This window comes from Natrix helvetica (genome assembly GCF_964273705.1).
Source record: "Natrix helvetica genome assembly, chromosome: 1".
NCBI classification, from domain to species: Eukaryota; Metazoa; Chordata; class Lepidosauria; order Squamata; family Natricidae; genus Natrix; species Natrix helvetica.
The window spans coordinates 69,323,267-69,345,338 of NC_138548.1; the positions used below are offsets into that span (position 1 = coordinate 69,323,267).

At 45.6% G+C, this 22,072-nt stretch overlaps 1 protein-coding gene across 1 annotated transcript in view; it reads right to left on the bottom strand.

Moving 5' to 3' along the window:
* Positions 1-588: 588 nt before the first annotated feature.
* The window catches only part of GPR176 (G protein-coupled receptor 176), a 34,743-nt gene continuing 13,259 nt past the window's right edge, over positions 589-22,072 (bottom strand). Inside the window, exons 2-3 of the mRNA XM_081934377.1 lie at positions 4,703-4,955; positions 589-1,832 (exon numbers count right to left, since the gene is read on the bottom strand). Coding sequence (XP_081790503.1) covers positions 728-1,832; positions 4,703-4,955 — 1,358 coding nt within the window. The 3' untranslated portion in view covers positions 589-727. The remainder of the gene's footprint in view (positions 1,833-4,702; positions 4,956-22,072) is intronic.

A 22,072-nucleotide genomic window follows, 5' to 3' on the forward strand; every position in this document is an offset into this window, starting at 1 on the left:
TGCTAGATATTCACTGAATTATTTTCCCTGGAATTCTAACACTGAAGTGCTACATCTCTGTAAGGTGTGTATTCCATGCACATGTGCGTGCATGAAGTACAACAAAACTCCAAATGACCATTAAATGTCAGGAAAGGTACTAGACTTTCTGGGCTGCCTTGCTGTCCTCTAGTGCATGGGTCCCAAACCCCAGGTCAGTGGACTGGCACTGGCCATACAGCATGCCAGAAACCAGGCTGCACAAACAAGCGAAGTCCCATCTGCGGGATGCAGGCAGCATGTGAAACCACGCCGCCCCCTCTGGTCCATGGAAAAACCTCTCACTGGGGAACGAATTCCTGGTTGGGCCTCACTTTGTATTCTGGACTGCTTTGTGTTCATCCTTATCTTTGCAGTCCAGTTTTTTTAGCCTTAATTAAACAGACTTGCTGTGCTTAAAGTCATATAGATCGCAGTAGAGGAAGCAATCTGTAGGGTAAGAACAAACCAAACATACCTCTTTGGAAAAGAAGTTCATTTGTTTTTTTATATAATGAGGGAAAGGGGGATTGTAAAATAAGGAAATATGTGTTCATAACAAAACCCATGTATAAGGAACACTTTAAGTTTTAGCTTTTGCAATAACTGGCACAAAAATAAGCCTTTAATTTCATTTTAGCACAGATCCATAGGATCATATAAATGCAAAAAGGCAGTCTTCTCTCATCATATGGAGCTCCTTCTTCGGCTAGGAATCCATTTTGGGGAAGATGCTGACTTTATTGTTCCTGCTCATTTTTCGTTCTGATTTACCCCTGGGTTGCTTTGTCTGGATCAGCTCCTCTGGTGTATTTCCTAAAGGAGGCAGAAGTCGTTTCTTACCATTTCGGTTTTCTGAAAGCCACTGTGGGGGCAACTCAAAAGGTCCAAAACCCAGTTGTGTAGAATACTTTTCTTTGGCCAATTCGGCTTCTGTAGATAAAGCTGGTGCTATTTGAGCAGCAGAATCTGCAACTGTGGGACAAACAAATGTCTGAATTTGGGCTTGTTCTACATCTAAGCTGGTTGTGGGTATCTCCTCCTGTTGGTAGTCATTGGGGTCCACAGATTTAGCTTCATTTTCATCCTCTGTAGGCTTGAAAATTTGCTGCTGCCCAATGTAAAACATTTCTAGGAGTTGGCTGCCAGAACGAACGTGAGATTCCAGATTGGCCTCCCCAGCACTTTCAGAACTGACTATGTTTCTTCGACTATACCTTCGATGCAATTGCAGTATCGTCCCTACTAAACATTTCCGTACAGATTTGTTAACAGTCAGGAAGAGAAGTGGGTTGGCCAGCAGTGATATTTTAGGCAACCAGATAGCAGTGAGAAGCAAGTATACAGAAGTATCAGAAGAATCCAGGGTAGTATGATAAACCACCATAGTCATATAAGGAATACTGCAGAAAATGAAAATCATCACCATAGACAGAAGCATGGCATGAAGTTCAGATTCCCTCTGGGAGGCATAAGGAATAGAGACTGTATTTTGAGGAGTTCTTAAGGCAGCTATAATGACTTTTTTCTTCTGGCTGGCGCTCAGTGCCTTCCGGATGAGGATCATAAAGAGAAATACCACAGTCACTGGTAAAATCACAGTGGTAAGGTTGTAAGCGATAACATATGCTAAATGGCCAATAGAGTAACTCCAGGGCCCAGTACAAGTGGATATAGCATATATGTCTGACACATGGGTCACAGCAAAGACTGGAATGCTGGCCACCACTGCATGAGCCCAGATATAGATCAACAGATCTCGTGATTTGGCATCTGATATCTTTCTTTGCAGTGGGTATAAGACTGAATAGTACCTATCCAAAGAAGAGAGAGCAGAAACATCTATAAGAGATACAGAAATGCCATTTCTTCTCATTCTACAATATTAGACTCCATCTCCAAATAGTTACATATGCAGAATACTATTCCTTGACCTATGATGTAAATTAATATTATCAGAGATACCAGGATTTAAGATGTTTCAATGTTAGATCTAGTCAGTGGTGGGTTTCAACCAGTTCGCACCATTTTGGGAGATCCAATTGTTAACTTTCTGAGCAGTTTGGTGAACTGGTTGTTGGAAGAAATAATTAGGGCAGAGAACCAGCTGTTAAATTATTTGAACCCCACCACTGGATCTAGTGCAGATAGTCCATGACTTAAGATCACAATTGAGTCCAAAATTTATGTTGCTAAGTGAGACATTTGTTAAGTGAGTTTTGTCCTATTTTACAACTTTTCTTGTCACAGTTATTAAGTCAATCATTGCAGTTGTTATGTTAGTAACTCAGTTGTTAAGTGAATCTGGCTTCCCCATTGGCTTTGCTTGTCAGAAGTTTGCAAAAATTGATCACATGACCCCAGGACACTGCAACCATCATAAATACAAACCAATTGCCAAGAATCCCCATTTTGATCACATGACCATAGGGATGCTGCAACAATTGTTAGTGTGAAAAATGGACACACCCGTATTTTTCAGAGTATAAGACGCATCAAGGTTTTCAAGAGGCAAATTTAAAAAAAGTAGGTAGGTAGATAGAGGGATAGAGAGGGAGAAAAAGAGAGAGAAATACAGTAGGTAGGTAGGGAGAGAGAGAGTAGTTAGGTAGGTAAATAAAGGGATATATAGAGAGAGAAATAGAGAGGGGTGGGTGGGTAGGTAGGTAGGTAGAGAGATAGAGAGAAATAGAGAGAAATACAGTAGATAGGGAGAGACAGAGGGAGAGAGAGAGTAGGTAGGTTGGAGAGAGAGAAATAGAGAGAGAGAAATACAGTATATAGGTAGGGAGAGAGTAGGTAGGTAGGTAGGTAGAGAAAGGGAGAGAGAGAGAGAGAAATAGACCGATAAATACAGTAGGTAGGGAGGGAGAGAGAGAGTGTGTGTAGGTAGGTAGGTAGAGGGATAGAGAGAGAAATAGAGAGAGAGAGAAATACAGTAGATAGCTAGGGAGGGAGAGAGAGTAGTTAGGTAATAGATAGGTAGATAAAGGGAGAGAAATAGAGAGAGAGAGTGAGAGAGAAATACAGTAGGGAGGGAGAGAGAGAGAGTGTGTGTGTAGTGAGGGAGGGAGGGAGAGGGATAGAGAGAGAGAGAGAGAAATAGAGATAGAGAGAAATACAGTAGATAGGTAAGTGTTTCTGCTGGCACAGCACTTTATCAATGTAATTCTCATCAATCAGTTAAAGAGCTTTCCAAAAGGGAAAAAAAAGTTTTTGCGCTCTGCAAACCTCCCCAAAATGACCCGTTTTTCACAAAAACGGGCCTTCCCCACCCCCAAAACGGCATGAATAGCCTTGGGGAGACTTGCATAGTTCTCTTGGAGGGGGGGAAACGAGCAAAAAGTGGCCCATTTTTCACGAAAACGGGCCCGTTTTTGGTAAAAAAAAATGCATGCATAGCCTTATGGAAGCTTATAGAGTGCTGCTGGGGACTGGGGAGGCATAAAACAGCCCATTTTTGCTCATTTCTGCCCTCCCCAGCCCCCAGGAGCTCTCTGAATGCCTCCATAAGGGTATGCACGGCCATTTTGGTGAAGGGTGGGGCTTCGGGACGCAAAAAAATGCTGCATTCGGTGTATAAGACGCACCCAGATTTTCAGCCTCTTTTTTGAGGAAAAAAGATGTGTCTTATACTCCGAAAAATATGGTATGTCATTTTTCTCAGTGCTGTTGTAACTTTGAACAATCGCTAAACGAAAGGTTGTAAGTCAAGGAGTATCTGTATACACACCTTTTTAGCCACTAATTTAAACCTACATTAAATAATGACAAATGCAACTTATATTGATCAATTTGTATCACAGATGGGGGTTAGAATTTACCCTGAAACTTCTGTTTTTTGATATCATCTTATAACCTTTTTTTTTCAAACTATGAATAGAATTGAATCAACCATGTTTCTTAGCATGTAGCAATTCCTGCCACGTTACAAAAAGCATAAATTTCCTAAAATATCTAAATGTTGCATGTAACATGAAAATTCCACTATGGTACACAATAGCTCAGTTCACATATCACATTAAGACATAATAGAGTTTCTTACTTTGATAAGATCATTGTGGTTTATAAAAAATGCATTATGATTTAACCTTAGTTTAGCTAGCTATGACTTATTAAATAAATGATTAGAAGTCAACCTATCCAGCATCTGCTTTGCTAGTAATGGGAATTAATGAATATATAAGAGCAGTATTAATTAGCTAGTGAAAAATCAATAGAGAACTTCTGTCATGTCCTTCAGATATAATTACAGATTCCAAGATAGTAAGATTGAGAGTTAGAATCCATAATATATCTTAATAAGTACTTTAAAAAGTGGAAATATCTTCTTTTCTTCTAATGGCTGCACAAAGAAAATGACCTTTTTAGTGATCGGGAATATTAGAAAACAACCAGTCAGGTTAAATTAGCGAGGTTATTTAAAAAGAAGAGCCAACACCCATATTATATAAATCAGCTTGTTTCTCTTAACAAAACTCCTTTCACAAGTTGTTCACATTTGATTGTATATTCAATCTTTTTGTTTTTAATTTTTAAAAAAGAAATATCAACTTGCTATGGAAATAAGACAAACAGAAAGCAGAAAAATAAATCAGAGGAATGGTAATTAACAGATTTGTCCAGGTTGAACTATGAAGGGAGAAAGATGAAAGATAACCTGTGAATAATCATAGTGTCTTACCGATCCAGAGCAATGACAGGAAAGCTAAGGATGGTCACAGAGCAGAAGACTTTATGCAAGAATTTGATAATTTTGCAGAAGATCATGGTATAGACCCACCCACAGCAGTGTGGACTGGTACTGAGAACAATGTCAAAAGGCACACAGACAAGGCTGGCACAGATCCCAGAACAAGCCAGGTTCTTAATAAATCGGTTTGTTACTGACTTAAAAACTGATGTCCTGCATGTCGACCACAAGACCACAATGTTTCCTGGATGAAGAAAAACAAAAGTCAAACTATGAAAATTAAGAAATACATGTGTAATGATATAGTTACCTGTAATTCTTTCAATTTTATTCAGCAAACAGCATTACAGATTAATTCAAACATAACAACAGTATATACCTTGCTGATATCTTTCTCAAACTAGGATCACGTTTAATTCTGTAGATATTTACCTAGAATTAAGTGCTGCTCATTGCTCACCCTGGGAAAGGGGTGGGTTTTTGCCAGCATTACTGCCGGTTCGGTGCACAAAAAGTTTGGGCGCTCGATGTTGCCTGTAAATAGATCTGCACATGCACAGAACATTAAAAATGTCAAAAAAAACATGCCGCAGGGACCAGGGGACTGGTTCGGGGGCATGGCGAGCCTGCTGTCCCTACCGGTTCTGCGACCCACGTCACAATTTCCACTACCGGTTTGCCCAGAGTCCCCATGTGTGAGATTGGCACCTTTGTGTGTGTGTGTGTGTGTGTGTGTGTACATACATATACATGTAATATATACGTGTGTGTGTGTGTGTATATATCCTGCCGAAACGTTGCAAAGACAATCATAGAATACAACAAAACCAGCATATATATATATATATATATACACACACACACACACATATATACACATATATATACATATATATATATACATTTTTTCTCATGATGTATATATAATAAGTTGTGCATGTAGCAGTTATTTTCTCTGGATCATTTATGTACTACATTATATTACATGAACTATGATCTTCTTGATTGAGTTGTCTGTAAAGGTCTATTTTGAAAAATTTGTACGTTACTGGAGATACTTTTTTAAAAAAGAATTTCACAGTGGATTATATTATGTTTTTTTGCCTCGTTTTTTTGCCTCCTTGTTCTATTCTTCCTGATAAGTATAAATATTTGAAATGACTTGGCATTACGCACTAGGCAAAGCATTGTTAGTACAGGTGAGGAAAACAAAATCAAGATGCAACAGTGCTAATTTGGGAAAGGTACAAGAGACTGAAACACAATAAGGTGGAAAAGACTTTAGTAAAGGTATATATGAAGTGTAGTTTCTTTTTAGTCGATGAGTTCTCTTAAGTGTCTGAGTTGTCACATAGGTATTTTCCCCCCTTTTTATTTGGGGTCTGCCCTGCAAACATCACATTTAAACCTCACAGATTTCAGCAAGAGACAAAAGAAATTCAAAAACTTGTTTGCTAATTCATATTTAAATCTATGCTCAGTGACTTGTTCTCCTGTATGTGCAGAGAACTGCAGCCTTAAAAATGATTAACTCTGGAGAGATCTTCTGAATGATTAAAGCAAGCTCTGCCAATATATTATTTTCTCCTCAGCTCACTCTGGCCATTAAGTTTATGGTACTCACCTATTAGCAACAGCTTCAAAGGGGAACAAACAACACAGGCTACTCTATGGTTACCATAGCAACAATAATCTCATGAAGCTAAAATCATTTTCTTTGGCTTGATCGCTAACTGTGACTCAATCATTTTGGCTTTATGTCTAACATGGCAAATGAGGACCTAGTACCATTTCTGTAGCAACTTGACTTGTTAAGGATTTTTTTGCTCCTTACTGAGCAGAAGAACAGGAACTCTGATTATTCACAAATACATGCTATGTTTTTTATTGCCCTTGACAGCTAGCTTAAAATTATTTAGTTATATTTGGTTTTATATGAAGATTACTTCAAAGTAAACAATGTGGGCATGTTTACTTCTTCCCTGAGACTAGTAGAGTAATCCTTGGTGGAAGAATACTAAACAGTATTTTTACTGCAACAGGCAAAAAAGTTATCCATCTCTTCCCCCAGCATAATCAGATCTGACTAAATATTCATTTCCAGTTGCCTTTGGGTAAAGAGGGTTTTCAAATCCTAAACATAAATACGATTTCTCAGAAATGTATGGAAACTTATTTCTCATATGTGTGTTATTATGAGTGGGGACTGGAGAAAACAAACTTAATTAAAATTAAATGAGTTACAGCAATACTCTTCGAGTGTTTAATATATTCTATAAGTTTTGTCAAGCTCCTTGCCAAACCCCTCATGCCAAAGTGATGTTTTTCAAAGCATATGTCACCATAGTTGTCTCTAGCAAGATTTATTGAGATGAACAGGGTATATAGCTGCAAGAATTTCAGAAAGTGAACATGCTTAATTTAAAAGAAATATATATCCATGTCTGTTTCTGATTCTTTTCTCACAACTTCATGTAAATTGGCAAGGAGGTCAGTCTTATTGATATTTGAGACTTCACAGCTTGTTTACATAAACCATGGTGCCTAGGTTTTTGTAGAGCTTTGGGAAGTGTTGCCTGTTTTGGATCACTAAATGGAGGTTAAAAGATCCAAACTATGTACACATTTAGTCTAGAGTAGTATTTTTCTAACAGTGATGTTGGCTGGGGAATTTTGGGAACTGAAGTCAAAGTTATTTTACAGTTGGCAAGTTTGAAAAATACTAGGCAAGAGATACTAACTGGTGTATATTTGAGTGTGTGTGTGTGTGTGTGTGTGTGTGTGTGTGTGTGTAGGGGAGATAATAAGCTTATTCAAGAGTGGAGAAATTGGATTAAACTGTTTAAGAAACACTACTTTATAGAATCAGTTGCTATACAAATGTTTGAAATTCATTGTTACAAATGAAATTACAAAATACACTACATTGCCAAAAGTATTTGCTCACCCATCCAAATAATCAGAATCAGGTGTTCCAATCATTTTCATGGCCACAGGTGTATAAAATCAAGTACCTAGGTATGCAGACTGTTTTTACAAACATTTGTGAAAGAATGGGTTGCTCTCAGGAGCTCAGTGAATTCCAGCGTGGAACTGTGATAGGATGCCACCTGTGCAACAAATCCAGTCGTGAAATTTCCTCGCTCCTAAATATTCCACATTCAACTGTCAGCTGTATTATAAGAACGTGGAAGTGTTTGGGAACGACAGCAACTCAGCCACTAAGTGGTAGGCCATGTAAGCTCCAACGTCCAACATCAGGTGTGTGACCTCACAAATGTGCTTCTGGAAGAATGGTCAAAAATTCCCATAAACACACTCCTAAACCTTGTGGACAGCCTTCCCAGAAGAGTTGAAGCTGTTATAGCTGCAAAGGGTGGACTGATGTCATATTGAACCCTATGGATTAGGAACGGGATGTCACTTACAGTAAGTTCATATGCGAGTAAAGGCAGGTGAGAGAATACTTTTGGCAATATAGTGTAAGTCGTCAGCATATAATAATAGTTCATGATTAACTCCTTCTGTTATGTTGAAAACATCTTCCATTTGTCTAATAAATCAGTTCAATTACTCCAATGCCAAATAAAAAACAAGAGGAGATAAAGAACATCCTTGATGAATTCCACAAGACATTCTGATAGCTGAAAAGATAATCCAATTTTTATTAACCTTAACAAATAGAGTAGGGCATCTTATATATAAGCATCTTATATTAACCCATATTATTTAAATATATTTAAATAAAATTTGATTTAAAAATTTTCTTCTAGAATATAGACACGCATTCCTCAACCCATAGGACCACCATTGCAGATACCATCTTTTCCTGTATCCAGAATGTCAATGAGTGCTCTAATATCATCAGAAGATTTGTGGCTTTCTATAAAAAAATTTGTGACAGAACAATGATGTAATTATTTTCTTTCTTTCTTTCTCTATCTATTAAAGGGTTTTTGGACGGAAGATAAAATATAGTATTAACAAATATAAATAAAAAGAAAGTAATTAAAGAGAAACGCAGGAGAAACTAAAGTAGAAAAGAAAAAGATAGAAAGAATTAGCTTCCAATATTATTCACATCAGTAAGTATGATAATAAATATACCTCTTTCTCTAAAATTACATCATGACTCTCTTATACTGATCATTAAAACCATATCACATTCATTATTTTTTCATTCTTATGCAAAAAGTTCATAAGGAGTTTCCAATCAACAATAAATATAGCTACTGTCTTTTCTCTAATCAAAAAAGTCAATTTAGCCATCAATCCTCAAAGAAAAAACTCCTAATATCAATTGTATATTAATCTTCAAAATCCTCTGAATCAGTTTATATATATATTTGAATTTTCCAGATTTTTTACACGTCCACCAAACATGATAAATTGTCCCTTCTTTTTGTTCACATTTCCAATATAAATTTGAAGTGTCTTGATACATTCTAGATAATTTCTCTGGTGACATACCAACGGTATGCTGGAAGCATAGTGGAGTAATATTATCAGTTATCTCTGTTAGGTTCGCTGTCATACGTTTTGTATTAATATTTTGCAGGGAAATGGGTGTTGGTCCTTACCTGATACGCTCATTTTCTGGTAGAGACAGCAGCCAGACTGGGTATGCTCCGTCCATTAACCAATCGGACTGAGTCTACACTTATGATGTCATCGGGCCCTTGTGGCTCCTCCCCAGTGTCAGATGAAGGAAAACTGTAGACTCAAGTGAGAATTGTGAGCAAAAAGTGAAAGTCCATAGTGTCTCTCTCCCTCTCCCTCTCCCCACCCCTCTGCACAAGGAATTTCCTCGTGTGACCCATGCCAGGATAGGGCTGGCTGCTGTCACTACTCTACCAGAAAATGTGTATCAGGTAAGGACCAACGCCCGTTTTCCTGATATCGTAGAGACAGCAGCCAGACTGGGACGTACCAAAGACTGGGCTGTCCACTAGGATGGGAAATTGTAAAAAAGGTCCGTTAGGGCACAAGCACTTGTTGCAGCACCCTGCACCCAAATGCCGCGTCAGCCGATGCATACTTGTCCAACTTGTAATGACGTATGAAGACTGTGGGAGACGCCCAGGTGGCCGCCCGGCAAACTTCTTCCAAGGGGGCTTGAGTGGACCAAGCTGCAGATGTCGCAGCGATGCGTGTAGAGTGAGCTGTAATGTTTGCAGGGACCTGTATGGATTGAAGTTCATAAGACAGTTTAATATAGGCTTTTATCCAGCACCCCAGACTAGACGATGAAGCCTTGGTACCCAAGGAGGCTGGTGAAAGGAGATGAAGAGAGCTTCCGAGTGGTGGAACGAGGGGGTGCGGTCGATGTAGATCTTGAGGGCACGATGTACGTCAAGAGTATGCCATTTGCGCTCCCTCTCGTGACGGGGAGACAGACAGAAATCAGGTAAGGTCAACTCCTGACCACTGTGGAAACAGCTATTGACCTTCGGTATGAATTCAGGTCCAGTTTTAAGACAACTTGGTCTGGATGGAACACACACAAGTCATGCCTAACTGAGAGAGCAGCCAAATCAGAAATACATCTGGCTGAGGTTACAGCCACCAAAAACAGCGTTTTGAAACACAACAGTTTCAAAGAAGTGGATCTCATAGGTTCAAAGGGCACGGAAGTCAAAGCCTCTAGGACACAAGGTAAGTCCCAAGTCGGATATCTACGTATGGCAGGGGGACGCAGGTTGGACGCTCCACAGAGAAATCTCTGGATCAAGGGGTGAGAAGATAGATGTTTGGATGCCAGGCCATCCAGAACAGAGGCCAGAGCGGCCACCTGTTGGCGTAGTGTGTTAGGGGTAAGTCCCTGATCAAGCCCCCTCTGCAGGAAGTCCAACATCTGCAGAATGGATGCCCTAAGTGTCTCAACAGTCTGGTTGGAACACCACAGAGCAAAAGTACACCATGTGGCGTCATAAATGCAGTTAGTAGAGCTCCTGCGTGATGCCTGAATGGTAGCAATGACGTTGAGGGAGATGTTATTGGCTGTTAAGGCTTGCCGCTCAATTGCCATGCAGTTAATTGCAGCCACTGGGAGTCGGGATGACAAACTGACCCTTGGTGTAGAGACAGGAGAGACCATGGGATATGCCATGGGGTGGAGATTGACAGAGTCACCAGGTCGGCATACCAAGGCCGGCATGGCCAATTCGGCGCTAACAGTTCTGCCTCCTGCTCCAGCATTTTTTGAGTTACCCTCTGAATGAGGGGAGGGGGAGGAAATGCGTACAGGAGACCCCTGGGCCACTGGCATCTGAGAGCGTCTACCCCTTCTGCCATGGGGTCCATGAACCTCGAGTAATACCTGGGAAACTGGCTGTTGTCTGCCATCGCGAACAGGTCTAGAACTGGGATGCTGAAGCGTAGTGTCAGTCGATGGAAGAGGTTCGGTTGGATGCTCCACTCCACCTGATCTATTGTTGTCTGGCTCAGCCAGTCTGCTTGGACATTGGACACCCCTGAGATGTGTTCTGCCCTGAGAGATGACAGGTGCGATTCCACCCACTGGCACAACAGGTTGGACTCCTGCATCAGGGACCAGGAATGATTTCCTCCGTCTGTTTATGTGTGCCTTGGTCATGGTATTGTCCCTGAGGATTAATATGTGTCGGGCCTGAACTCTGTGGTGGAAGTATCTGAGGGTGAGGCGAACCGCCCGCAATTCTAGCCAATTTATGCTGTTTTGGCTCTCTTCGAGGGACCACTGACCTTGAGCCACTAGGTCCTGCATGTGTGCCCCCCATCACTTGCGTCCGTCGTAAGTGTGAGACGGCACGGCTCCCTGAACAAGGTCCCTTGCAAAATCGCCGGGAACTGCCACCATTTGAGAGAGTGTAATACCTGTCTGGGAAGGGGGACGCTGAGAGGAGAGTTGCCCCCGTCGGCCTTTTGATGTGGAAGCATGAACCATTGAAGGCTCCTGCTGTGAAGCCTGGTCCACAGGACAATCCTGAAACAGGATATCATCTTGCCCAAGACTTGGGAGAGAAGAAGAAGGGATGCCTTGCATAGACGTAGCACCTTCCTGACAAGTTCCCTCAGACTGAGAATGCGGTCATTGGATAGGAACACCCTCTCCACCATGGTGACTATCAAGACCCCGAGGTGGAGAAGGTGGGTGCTGGGAACGAGGTGACTCTTTTTGAGAATCACCCCGAACCCGTGATTCCGCAAGGTATGAATGGTGAGGGTGAGATCTCTTTCTGCCTGAACCGGAGACCTGGACAACAAGAGGATGTCGTCCAGGTAACAAAGAATCCAAACTGGGTATGACCTGATGTGGGCGGCTAGTGCTGCCAGAACTTTTGTGAATACCCTGGGGACAGAGGATAGACCGAACAGAAGAGCTCGGTATTGGAAGTGCCTCCCCCCATAGGAGGAACGGAGATATTTTCGGTGGTCTATGAAGATGGGGATATGAAGGTAAGCTTCTGTCAAGTCTACCGACGTGAGGAAATCGCCTTTCCTGACTGCCTGGAGAATGGTGTGCAGAGAATGCATTTTGAACCACCGATAGACAATGTGGCGGTTCAATGTTTTTAGATCTAAAATTGCTCTCCATCCCCCGGAATTCTTCGGTACCCCAAACAGGCGGGAATAAAAATCCTGCCCTTCCTGATGGGGAGGAACCGGTTGGATGGGCCGGATCTCCAACAGGTGCTGAATGGCCTGTTCCATCAGTGCCCTCTTGCAAGGACACCGAAAGACACGAAGTGTTCCTGGGGGATGGAGAGGAATTCCAGCATGAGACCAAATTTGACAGTTTTGAGTACACAATTGTCTGTTGTGGTCTCCTCCCAGCAGTGGGCAAAGAATGCCAGGCGGTCTCCGATCGGAAGAGAGTCCAGATAGTCATTTCTTACGTGAAAATTGGCGGTTGCCTCCTCCACAGTAAGATTTCTTGGAGGGGAAATGCTGTGTGCTTCTATTGGACCTGTCCTGGTGAGATCCCTGTCTGGGAGTGTATGATTGGCATTGTGGACGGGGGAAGGAAGGTCCCCTGTCCACCGGTCGAAAGAGTGACCTCCTATAGAAGGGAGCAGGCTGACTGTCCTGTTTCTTGTAGATGGATGAAAGGACCTTGCACTTGTCTTTAGATTCCGTGAGGTACGGGTCTAAGGGATTACCAACTAATTGGGTACCACTGAATGGGAAGGCTGCTAGGCGCCACTTGGTACGGACATCCGCCTGCCATGGCTTGAGCCAAAACAGACGCCTGGCTGTGACTGAAGAGGCCATGGCTTTAAAAGCAAATCTAGCAGCATTAAGGGAAGAATCAGCCGCAAATTCAATCGCTGCCCTGATCTTGTTGAGATCCCTATGTGATCTAGTGTCAGTAGGAGCGATGCGCTCCTGAAGCTGTTCAATCCAAACCAGGGTCGCCCTGGAGAAAAAGGAAGTGGCCGTAGAGGCCCTAGCAGCCCAGGCCCCAGCCTGATAGTTTTTGACTAAGGTTTGATCTGACCTTTTCTCCTCAGGCTTGAGAACCTCCTCAGGGGCTCCAGAGACCACAGTAGGTGAAGACAGGGCTGCAACCGGTGCATCCACTAGGGGAGTCTCGAAGAACTGGGTGAGGTCTGGTGCAATGTTGTAGAGACGTTTGTCAAGTTTGATCAACTGAGCCACCATGTGTTTATTGGACCCGTGTCCCTCCTGGCTTGTACTGGCATCCTGGGAGGTTACACGAGGCTGGCTATTGGGACTTGTGAACGCTTCATTGAGGGTTTCCTGCCAGCCGCCTTGAAAGAGGCAGTTGTGAGGCCCTTGCTCAAGAAGCCTTCTCTGTACCCAATGGAGCTAGCAAATTATCGTCCTATCTCCAACCTTCCTTTTTTAACGAAGGTTGTAGAGAGCGTGGTGGCTCAGCAGTTCCCACGTCACCTGGAGGAATCTGATTATCTACCGTGTTTCCCCGAAAATACGCCAGGGGCTTATTTTCTTTTGCCCCACGAAATATGCCCTTGGGTTTATTATCAGGGAGGGCTTATTGTTTTGGGGCTGCCGGGCGGCTGCTCCCTTGTGAACTGGCTCCCAAAGTGCCGGGCACAGCCTCAGGGTCAAAGCAGCCATGAGGTAACCATGCTCACGAGCTGCCGCCCGGCAAATCCCCTCTCCAGCCGGGAAGAGCGCCATTCACTGACCTAGGGGGTAATCCCTAAGGTGCCAAGCCATGTGGCGCTCTGCCTGCTCCCCAGCTCCTGCGGCTTTGCACATTCGGGATACCCCCTAGGTCAGTGCATGGAGCTCTGCCCGGCTGGAGAAGGGGGTTGCGCGAGCGCCTGTTCCGCTCGCAGCTTCACCAAGCCCTTGCCAGGCTCTCCCAGGCCACCGCCGCTGGCTGCTGCTGCCCGCCGCCGCCCCGCTCCGCTCCGCGCAACTTCAAAACTCGGGGCCGAGTCTTTCAGCATCGGTGGCTCTAGGAGTGCTCTCTATGGTGGGCTGACTGCCGGACAGAGAGTCTTCCAGCAGCCGGCCCACCATAGAGAGCACTCCTAGAGCAGCCGATGCTGAAAGACTCGGCCCCGAGTTTTGAAGTTGCGCGGAGCGGAGCGGCGGTGGGCGGCGGTGGGCAGCAGCAGCCAGCGGCGGTGGCCTGGGAGAGCCTGGCAAGGGCTTGGTGAAGCTGCGAGCGGAACAGGCGCTCGCGCAACCCCCTTCTCCAGCCGGCCAGAGCTCCATGCACTGACCTAGGGGGTATCCCGAATGTGCCAAGCCGCAGGAGCTGGGGGATGGGCAGAATGCCACATGGCTTGGCACCTTAGGGATTACCCCCTAGGTCAGTGAATGGCGCTCTTCCTGGCTGGAGAGGGGATTTGCCGGGCGGCTGCTCGTGGGCATGATTACCTCATGGCTGCTTCGCCCCTGAGACTGTGCTCGGCTCTTCGGGAGCCAGTTCACAAGGGAGAAGCCGCCTGGCAACTCTCCCCTTCGGCCAGGCAGAACGCCACTCCCCAACCTAGCAGTATCCCGAAGGCGGCAAGCAACGTGAGCGCTTCCCCCCCCAGCTCCTGGACTTGGCGCTTTCGGAATAACGCTAGGTCAGTGAGCGGTGCTCTGCCTGACCGGAGGGGGGGGTTATTTTTGGGGGTGGGCTTATATTTTTGCCCACGCGAAAAATGTGGCATGGGTTTAGTTTCGGGACAGGTTGTATTTTCGGGGAAACACGGTAGACCCGCGCCAGTCCGGCTTCCGGCCCGGGCACAGCACAGAGACGGCCTTGGTCGCGTTGGTGGATGATCTCTGGAGGGCCAGAGATAGGGGTTGTTCCTCAATCCTGGTCCTATTAGACCTCTCAGCGGCTTTTGATACCATCGACCATGGTATCCTACTGCGCCGGCTGGAGGGGTTGGGGGTAGGAGGCACCGTGTTGCGGTGGTTCTGCTCCTACCTCTCTGGCCGAGCGCAATGTGTGCTGACAGGGGGGCAGAGGTCGACCCTGAGGCCGCTCACCTGTGGGGTGCCACAGGGGTCGGTCCTCTCGCCTCTCCTGTTCAACACATATATGAAGCCGCTGGGTGAGATCATCCGTGGTTTTGGGGTGGGATACCACCTGTACGCTGATGATACACAGCTGTACATTTCCACCCCAAACCACCCCAACGAGGCCGTCGAAGTGATGTCCCGGTGTTTGGAAGCCGTACGGGTCTGGATGGGAGACAACAGACTCAGACTCAACCCCTCCAAGACGGAGTGGCTGTGGCTACCGGCCCCCCGGTTCAACCAGTGTATTCCATCGCTGGCCATCTGGGGCGAACAACTGGCCCCCGTGGAGCAGGCGCGCAATTTGGGCGTCCTCCTAGACGCCCCGCTGTCTATGGAAGACCATGTGGCAGCCATGGCAAAGGGGGGCGTTCCACCAGGTTCGTCTGGTGCGCCAATTGCGCCCCCTATTGGACCGGGATGCCCTCCGTACAGTCACTCACGCACTGGTGACGTCCCGCCTGGACTACTGTAATGCTCTCTACATGGGGCTCCCCTTGAGATGCACCCGGAGACTGCAACTGGTCCAGAATGCGGCCGCGCGGGCAATTATGGGGAGAACGAGGTTCTCCCATATAACACCTCTCCTGCGCGAGCTGCACTGGCTCCCTGTGGTCTACCGGGTGCGCTTCAAGGTGTTAGTTACCATCTTTAAAGCGCTCCATGGCACAGGACCTAGCTATTTGCGGGATCGCATTCTGCCCCATACATCCCTGCGACCAATTCGCTCTCACAGAGAGGGACTCCTCCGGGTGCCGTCCACCAGACAGTGTCAGAGGGCGGCGCCCAGGAGTAGGGCCTTCTCTGTGATGGGCCCAGCCCTCTGGAATGACCTCCCCCCAGACATCAGGATAACGACCGATCTCCGCTCCTTCCGCACGAAACTCAAGACCCACCTGTTCCAACTAGCCGGCCTGGCTTAAACTAGAACTTTCTAACCTCCCTGGCAATTTTAATTACGGTAAATGTAAATTTTGGGGTTTTAAATTATTTAAACTGTTTTAATTTATTTTTATTTATTTTAACCTAGTGGCTTTTTATTGGAATCTTATTTGTTAAGCATTGATGTCACCTCCTCCATGCCACATCTGTATATTTGTTTTGATTGTACGTCGCCCCGAGTCCCTTTGCGGAGAGGGGGCGACTGATAAGTCAAATAAGTCAAATAAATAAATAAATAAATAACTGTGGCCCCGTGCCTGGAGACTCCCACTGATTCTGGATGACGTTCAGGAATATCTTGAGAACAGGAATCACCTCTTTTTCCACCGTGGGTTCGGTGAATGGGGTATTGGGACCCTCAGTTGAAGCCGGTTCTGCCGGTTTATCCTGTGAAGTAGAAGCTGAAGCAGAAGATGGTAAGTTAGCAGCTTTAATGGCCTTAAGTAGAAGGGACTTGAAACGATCAGTTTTGAATAATCCAGTAAAGGCAGGGGTATCTGGGGTGACCACCTCGTCATCAGACAGGTCTGAGTCCTGCAGGTTATCTTGCTCCCCGCCAATTGAAGCCTGAGAAGTAGAGGCAGAGGGATCAGGTTGCTGAGCCGCAGCAGAAGATTTATGTTTATGGTGATGTGATGGAGCAGATTGGGGTTGCTGTTGTAGGCCAGCAGCCATGATCTGTTTAATGGTTTCAGCAGTGATGATTGCTGATATAGCAGCATGGTGTGGGGGGCCCCAAAGCCATGTGTAACTGGGAGGGAAGCCTGTTCAAAGGTGCGCTCCCTACTGAGAGGGACATCAAAGAAATTGCCTCTGTTGTCAGGTTCCATAGAAGACGAGGACTCCGAAGAAAACAATTCCCCTTCTGAATAGGCCCAGGGGGGGGGGGGGTCAGGGCCCATAGGAGGCAAGATAGATGGAGCTGGGGACGCCACTTGGTGATCCTTGGAGGGAGGAAGGGAGGGCTGGGCAGTTAGACTATGTTGTTGTTTTGGGGCCTCTGAAATTCTTTCTCAAGGGCCTTTTTTCTGTGCTCTTCTGCCCTGGTAGTCACTTTATAGACCTTGGGGTTTACTCCTGAGAAAGGGGCCTCTTTGGCTTGCCTCTTCCTGCTTCTCCTTGCCCCTGATGGCCCTGCCTCCTCTAGTCCTGCATTCGTATCCATAGCTGGATCAGGCATTTCCCCAAACATAAATCAACATCCCAATAAGATAGGCAACGGTCTCACCCGTTTGCTGGCCAGGCACTCCTGATCCGGTCCACCTGGGGTGATCTCACGTTGCTGGGCACTCCAAATGGCTGCTGTAGAGTTTGCACCTTTTTTAAAGCATCCAAAATGGCCAACTTTTTTTCTCTGAGGCTTTTCCGAGCCTCAAAATGGCCACCATTATCTTTGCGGGCTTTTCTGACCCGCAAAATGGCCACCGATATTAAGTGTGGCCAGGCAATCTGCAGCATAGCCACCGGACTCACCTGGAACTGCTGCGCACGAAACGGCCAGTCGTGCATCCCTCCAAGTGCCCAGAATCAAGGAGTGCCACGGGGAAACAGCCATGGAGCTGTAGCTCGTGAGCTGGCTGATTGGATTGCAAGGCAGGCTTCCTGAGTGAACTCGTGGCCACAGGCAATCAGACGGCTGAGGAGTGGCAGCCAGAAATCAATGTGGAATTTCCCTCCAATTTATAGAATAAAGGATTATTTAAGGAACCAATTTTAAGGAACAAAATTGTTTTGGAAAAATTCACCAATTAAAGATATAACTAAATAATTTGGAGGAGAGATCAATTCTCACAGCCAGTCCAGGTTGGACTGAGTCTGAAACTGGGGAGGAGCCACAAGGGCCCGATGATATCATAAGACTCAGTCCGAATGGACGGACATGCCCACTCTGGCTGCTGTCTCTACGATAACAGGAAAATTGGGTGCAACTTTGCAGAGTCAGCAACTATTATTTTGAAGTAAATAACCTGCTGACTCTGCAAGTTCTTATCCAATTTTTTTATACTGTAAAGTGTAAATGCAAAAAAAATGACATTAGGCTTGGCACCAAAAAAATATTTTGAAATGCATAATTACTGATCTCTAATAATCACGTTCCTTGGTTCTAATTTACATGAAAGCTGGAACATGACTACTGAAGTAAAAACAAGGAGAAAGCTCGAACAGCATTCTTCAAAATGAACAAGGTTTTCTGCAATCACGACATAAACCTAAGATTGAAAATCAGGGTTGTCAGATGCTACATCTTTTCTATCCTGCTCTACGGAGTGGAGAGTTGGTCTCTGACAGAAAGCCACTTGAAGAGACGAAAAGCATTTGAAATGTGGATTTACAGGCAGCTGTTACGTATAAGTTGGGTTGACAAAATGAGAAATGAGGAGGTGATAAGCTACCTGGCAAAGCCCAGGGAAATCATCAAAACCATAAAAAAAGCAAAAGTTAGAATATTTTGGACATTTGATGCGACACCCAGAAAAATACGGTGTACTTCACTTAATACTCCAGGGAAAGACTGAAGGCAAACAGTCCAGGCAGAAGAAGAACATCATGGCTTCAAAAATCTAAGCGACCGGTTTGGACAAAACTCAACAGCACTTTTCGTGTGACTGTTGATAAAAATAGGATTGCCAACATGATCACCAACGCAGTGTGGGTTTCGGGCAGTACGCCCGGTATGGGTGTACCAGTGGCAGCTGGGAGCAGCTGCCACCATACTGGAACAGTGTTTTTATTGGGCCCACCTGCCCATCCTCATTCCTTACCTCTTTTTAAGCTAGCGGGCCATTTGCACACGCTGCGTACGGTGCCTGTGTGAACTCTGCCGAGCAGCTGGAGCGTCACAGGTGGTGGCGTGCGTAGCGCATGTGCACAAGGTGGACGCCTGGTACGCTGCCACGGGATCCGGAACCCACCACTGCACCAACGTCCGATAACAGATATGGCACAAGAAGAAGAATACTGGGGCAAAGAACTCATCTACTAGTGGAATATCTACCTGAAGCAGGAGCTTTTCTGTTTTTGTATGTTTAATATCTATAATTTGTTCAAGAAAAGATTGCATGTAAGAAGTTTCATAAAAATTGAATAACCTCTTCCTTAGTTTCTTTTTACCCAGCATTATACAGTCAAGAATTTTTAAAAATCAATTTACTTAATTAAGTTCATTGCATTACTCTCGGTGCTCTTATTTTTTTTTTCAGCTGTTTCAGCTAAGATGCTAGTAATTTTATTAATCCTTCATTGTGCATCCAATATCTTTGCTTTTTATAATTTGGTGGATATTCTACAGCAAGTATAATGAGAGAATTATGTTCTTATTCAGCACTCAAAGAAGCTAATGTTCATCTTCCTAAGAAGTCTAATCTGGATCCCACAGAGATGCAAAATTATAGGTCAGTCTATAACCTTGAATGATTGGGTGATGTGACTGAGAGTAAGTAACTTCTTGGCTTCAGGCAAGCTAGAAGTAATAGATTCTTTGATCCATGTCAAACTGATTTCAGGGAACAAAACCTTGATAAGTTTGATCAAGCTGATATATACATGGGGCTAATTAGGGAGTATGTTTCTATTGTTTTTTCTTGACTCTCATGATTTTTGAAAGCATTGAGCAAGATGTACCAGGCTAGATCACCTAAGCAAATTGGAAATGGTTTTGCAATTATTCTGTTCTTGTCTCTTATGTATTCAAATGTATTTCTTAGACAAACCTATTCCTTGAAATGGCTCATACGATATCCCTCAGGGCCCTATTTTGTCTCTAGTACTTTTAAAAAACTTTAAATCATATTTTTAATAAAACCACTGGTGGAGATACTTGGGAGATTCAAAGCTGAGTAATGTTGATATACTGATGACATCCACATATCTTTCTATATGACATCTCCAGAAAAAAAGCATGGTTCCCTTGAACATCTGACTACTGTCAATAAAGGAATATAGTAATTGGTATTTTATTGGAATTGATATACTGCCATTGTCTTATGGCAGTGATGGCGAACCTATGGCACGCGTACCACAGGTGGCACGTGGAGCCATTTGTCAGGGCACGCGAGGCGCTGCCCTGTTAGCTGGCCAGCGCGCATGCACGCGCTGGGCAGCTGAGTTCACCGTTTTTAAAAGCCATTTTTCGCCCTCCACAGGCTCCACAGGCTTTATAGGAGCCTGGGGAGGGCGAAAAGAGCCTCCCCCGTCCCCCCGGAGGCCCTCCGGAGGCTTCAGGGACCGTCCGGAGACTTCCCTGAAGCCTTCTGAACGCTTAAAACGACCCTCCGAGCAAACCGGAAATGACTTCCGGTTTGCTCAGAGGGTTGTTTTGAGCGCTCCGAAGGCGTCAGGGAAGCCTCCGGACGGTCCCTGAAGCCTTCGGAGCGCTTAAAACGACCCTCTGAGCAAACCGGAAGTGACTTCTGGTTAGCACGGAGTGTCGTTTTGAGCGTTCTGAAGGCATCAGGGAAGCCTCCGGACGGTCCCTGAAACCTTCGGAGGGCCTCCGGGCGGGCGAGGGAGGCTCTTTTTGCCCTCCCCAGGCTCCTATAAAGCCTCTGGAGCCTGGGGAGGGTGAAAAAAGCATGTAGAAATGGGGGGGAAGTGCCTTTTGTGCGTGCATGCACACTGGGGGTCACGCATTGCATTATGGGTGCGGCACACACGCACACGACCCCCCTGCGCTCCCCCCACTTGTGGCACGCGAGCCAAAAAAGGTTTGCCATCGCTGTCTTATGGCATAAGCTCTCCTCAGCCAAGGAAGATAATTGGGAAGAGTTGGTTCCAAGAATCCTGAACCTCAGCCATGGTGTCACTTAAACAACCAGCAGACTCTGATGCATACCAAATGTTCCTTCACCTACCATGTTTCCCCCAAAATACGACCTGTCCTGCCATATTTTTTGCCACATTTTTTGTGTGGGTAAAAAATATAAGCCCACCCCCTGAAAATAAGCCCCCTGGACAACACCCCCATCCGGCCAGGCAGAGCACCACTCACCGACCTAGCGGTATCCCGAAGGCGCCAAGCCGCGGGAGCCGGTGGGGGGAAAAGGCATTCATGTTGCTTGGCGCCTTTGGGATACCACTAGGTTGGGGAGTGGTGTTCTGCCTGGTCGGAATGGGGAGTTGCCGGGCGGCTGCTCCCTTGCGAACTGGCTCCCGAAGAGCCAGGCACAGCCTCAGGGGCGAAGCAGCCATGAGGTGACCACACTCATGAGCAGCCTCCCGGCAAACCCCCTCTCCAGCTGGGCAGAACACCACTCACTGACCTAGGGGTTATCCCTAAGGCACCAAGGAACTTGGTGCTCTGCCCGCTGCCCAACTCTCTGTCCGGAAGATTCTCTGTCCGGCAGCCAGCCCACAACCATAGAGTGCACTCCTATAGCGGCCGCTGCTGAAAGACTCGGCAGCTGAGTTTTGGAGTTTGGAAGCCGGAGAACAAGTTATGCTCGGAGCGCAGCGGGGGCGGAACAGGCGCTTGCACAACCCCCGTCTCCAGCTGGGCAGAGCTCCATGCACTGACCTAGGGGGTATCCCGAATGTGCCAAGCTGCAGGAGCTGGGGAGTGGGGCAGAGTGCCACATGCCTTGGAGCCTTTGGGATACCCCCTAGATCAATGAATGGTGCTCTGCCTGGCTGGAGGTTTGCTGGGCGGTTGCTTGTGAGTGTGGTCACCTTATGACTACTTTGCCTCTGAGGCTGTCCCCGGCTTTTCGGGAGCCAGTTCGCAAGGGAGCAGCAACCCCAAAACAATAAGCCCTCCCCCTATAATAAGGCCAAGGCCATATTTCATTGGGCAAAAGAAAATAAGACCTTGTCTTATTTTCAGGGAAACACAGTAGTTTTTGAGAGCACTGCCTTCTGAAGATAGAGGACCAGAAAATAGAAAGATATAGAAAGGCTTGGCTATGGTAAAAGACAGAGCTACTAGCCAGA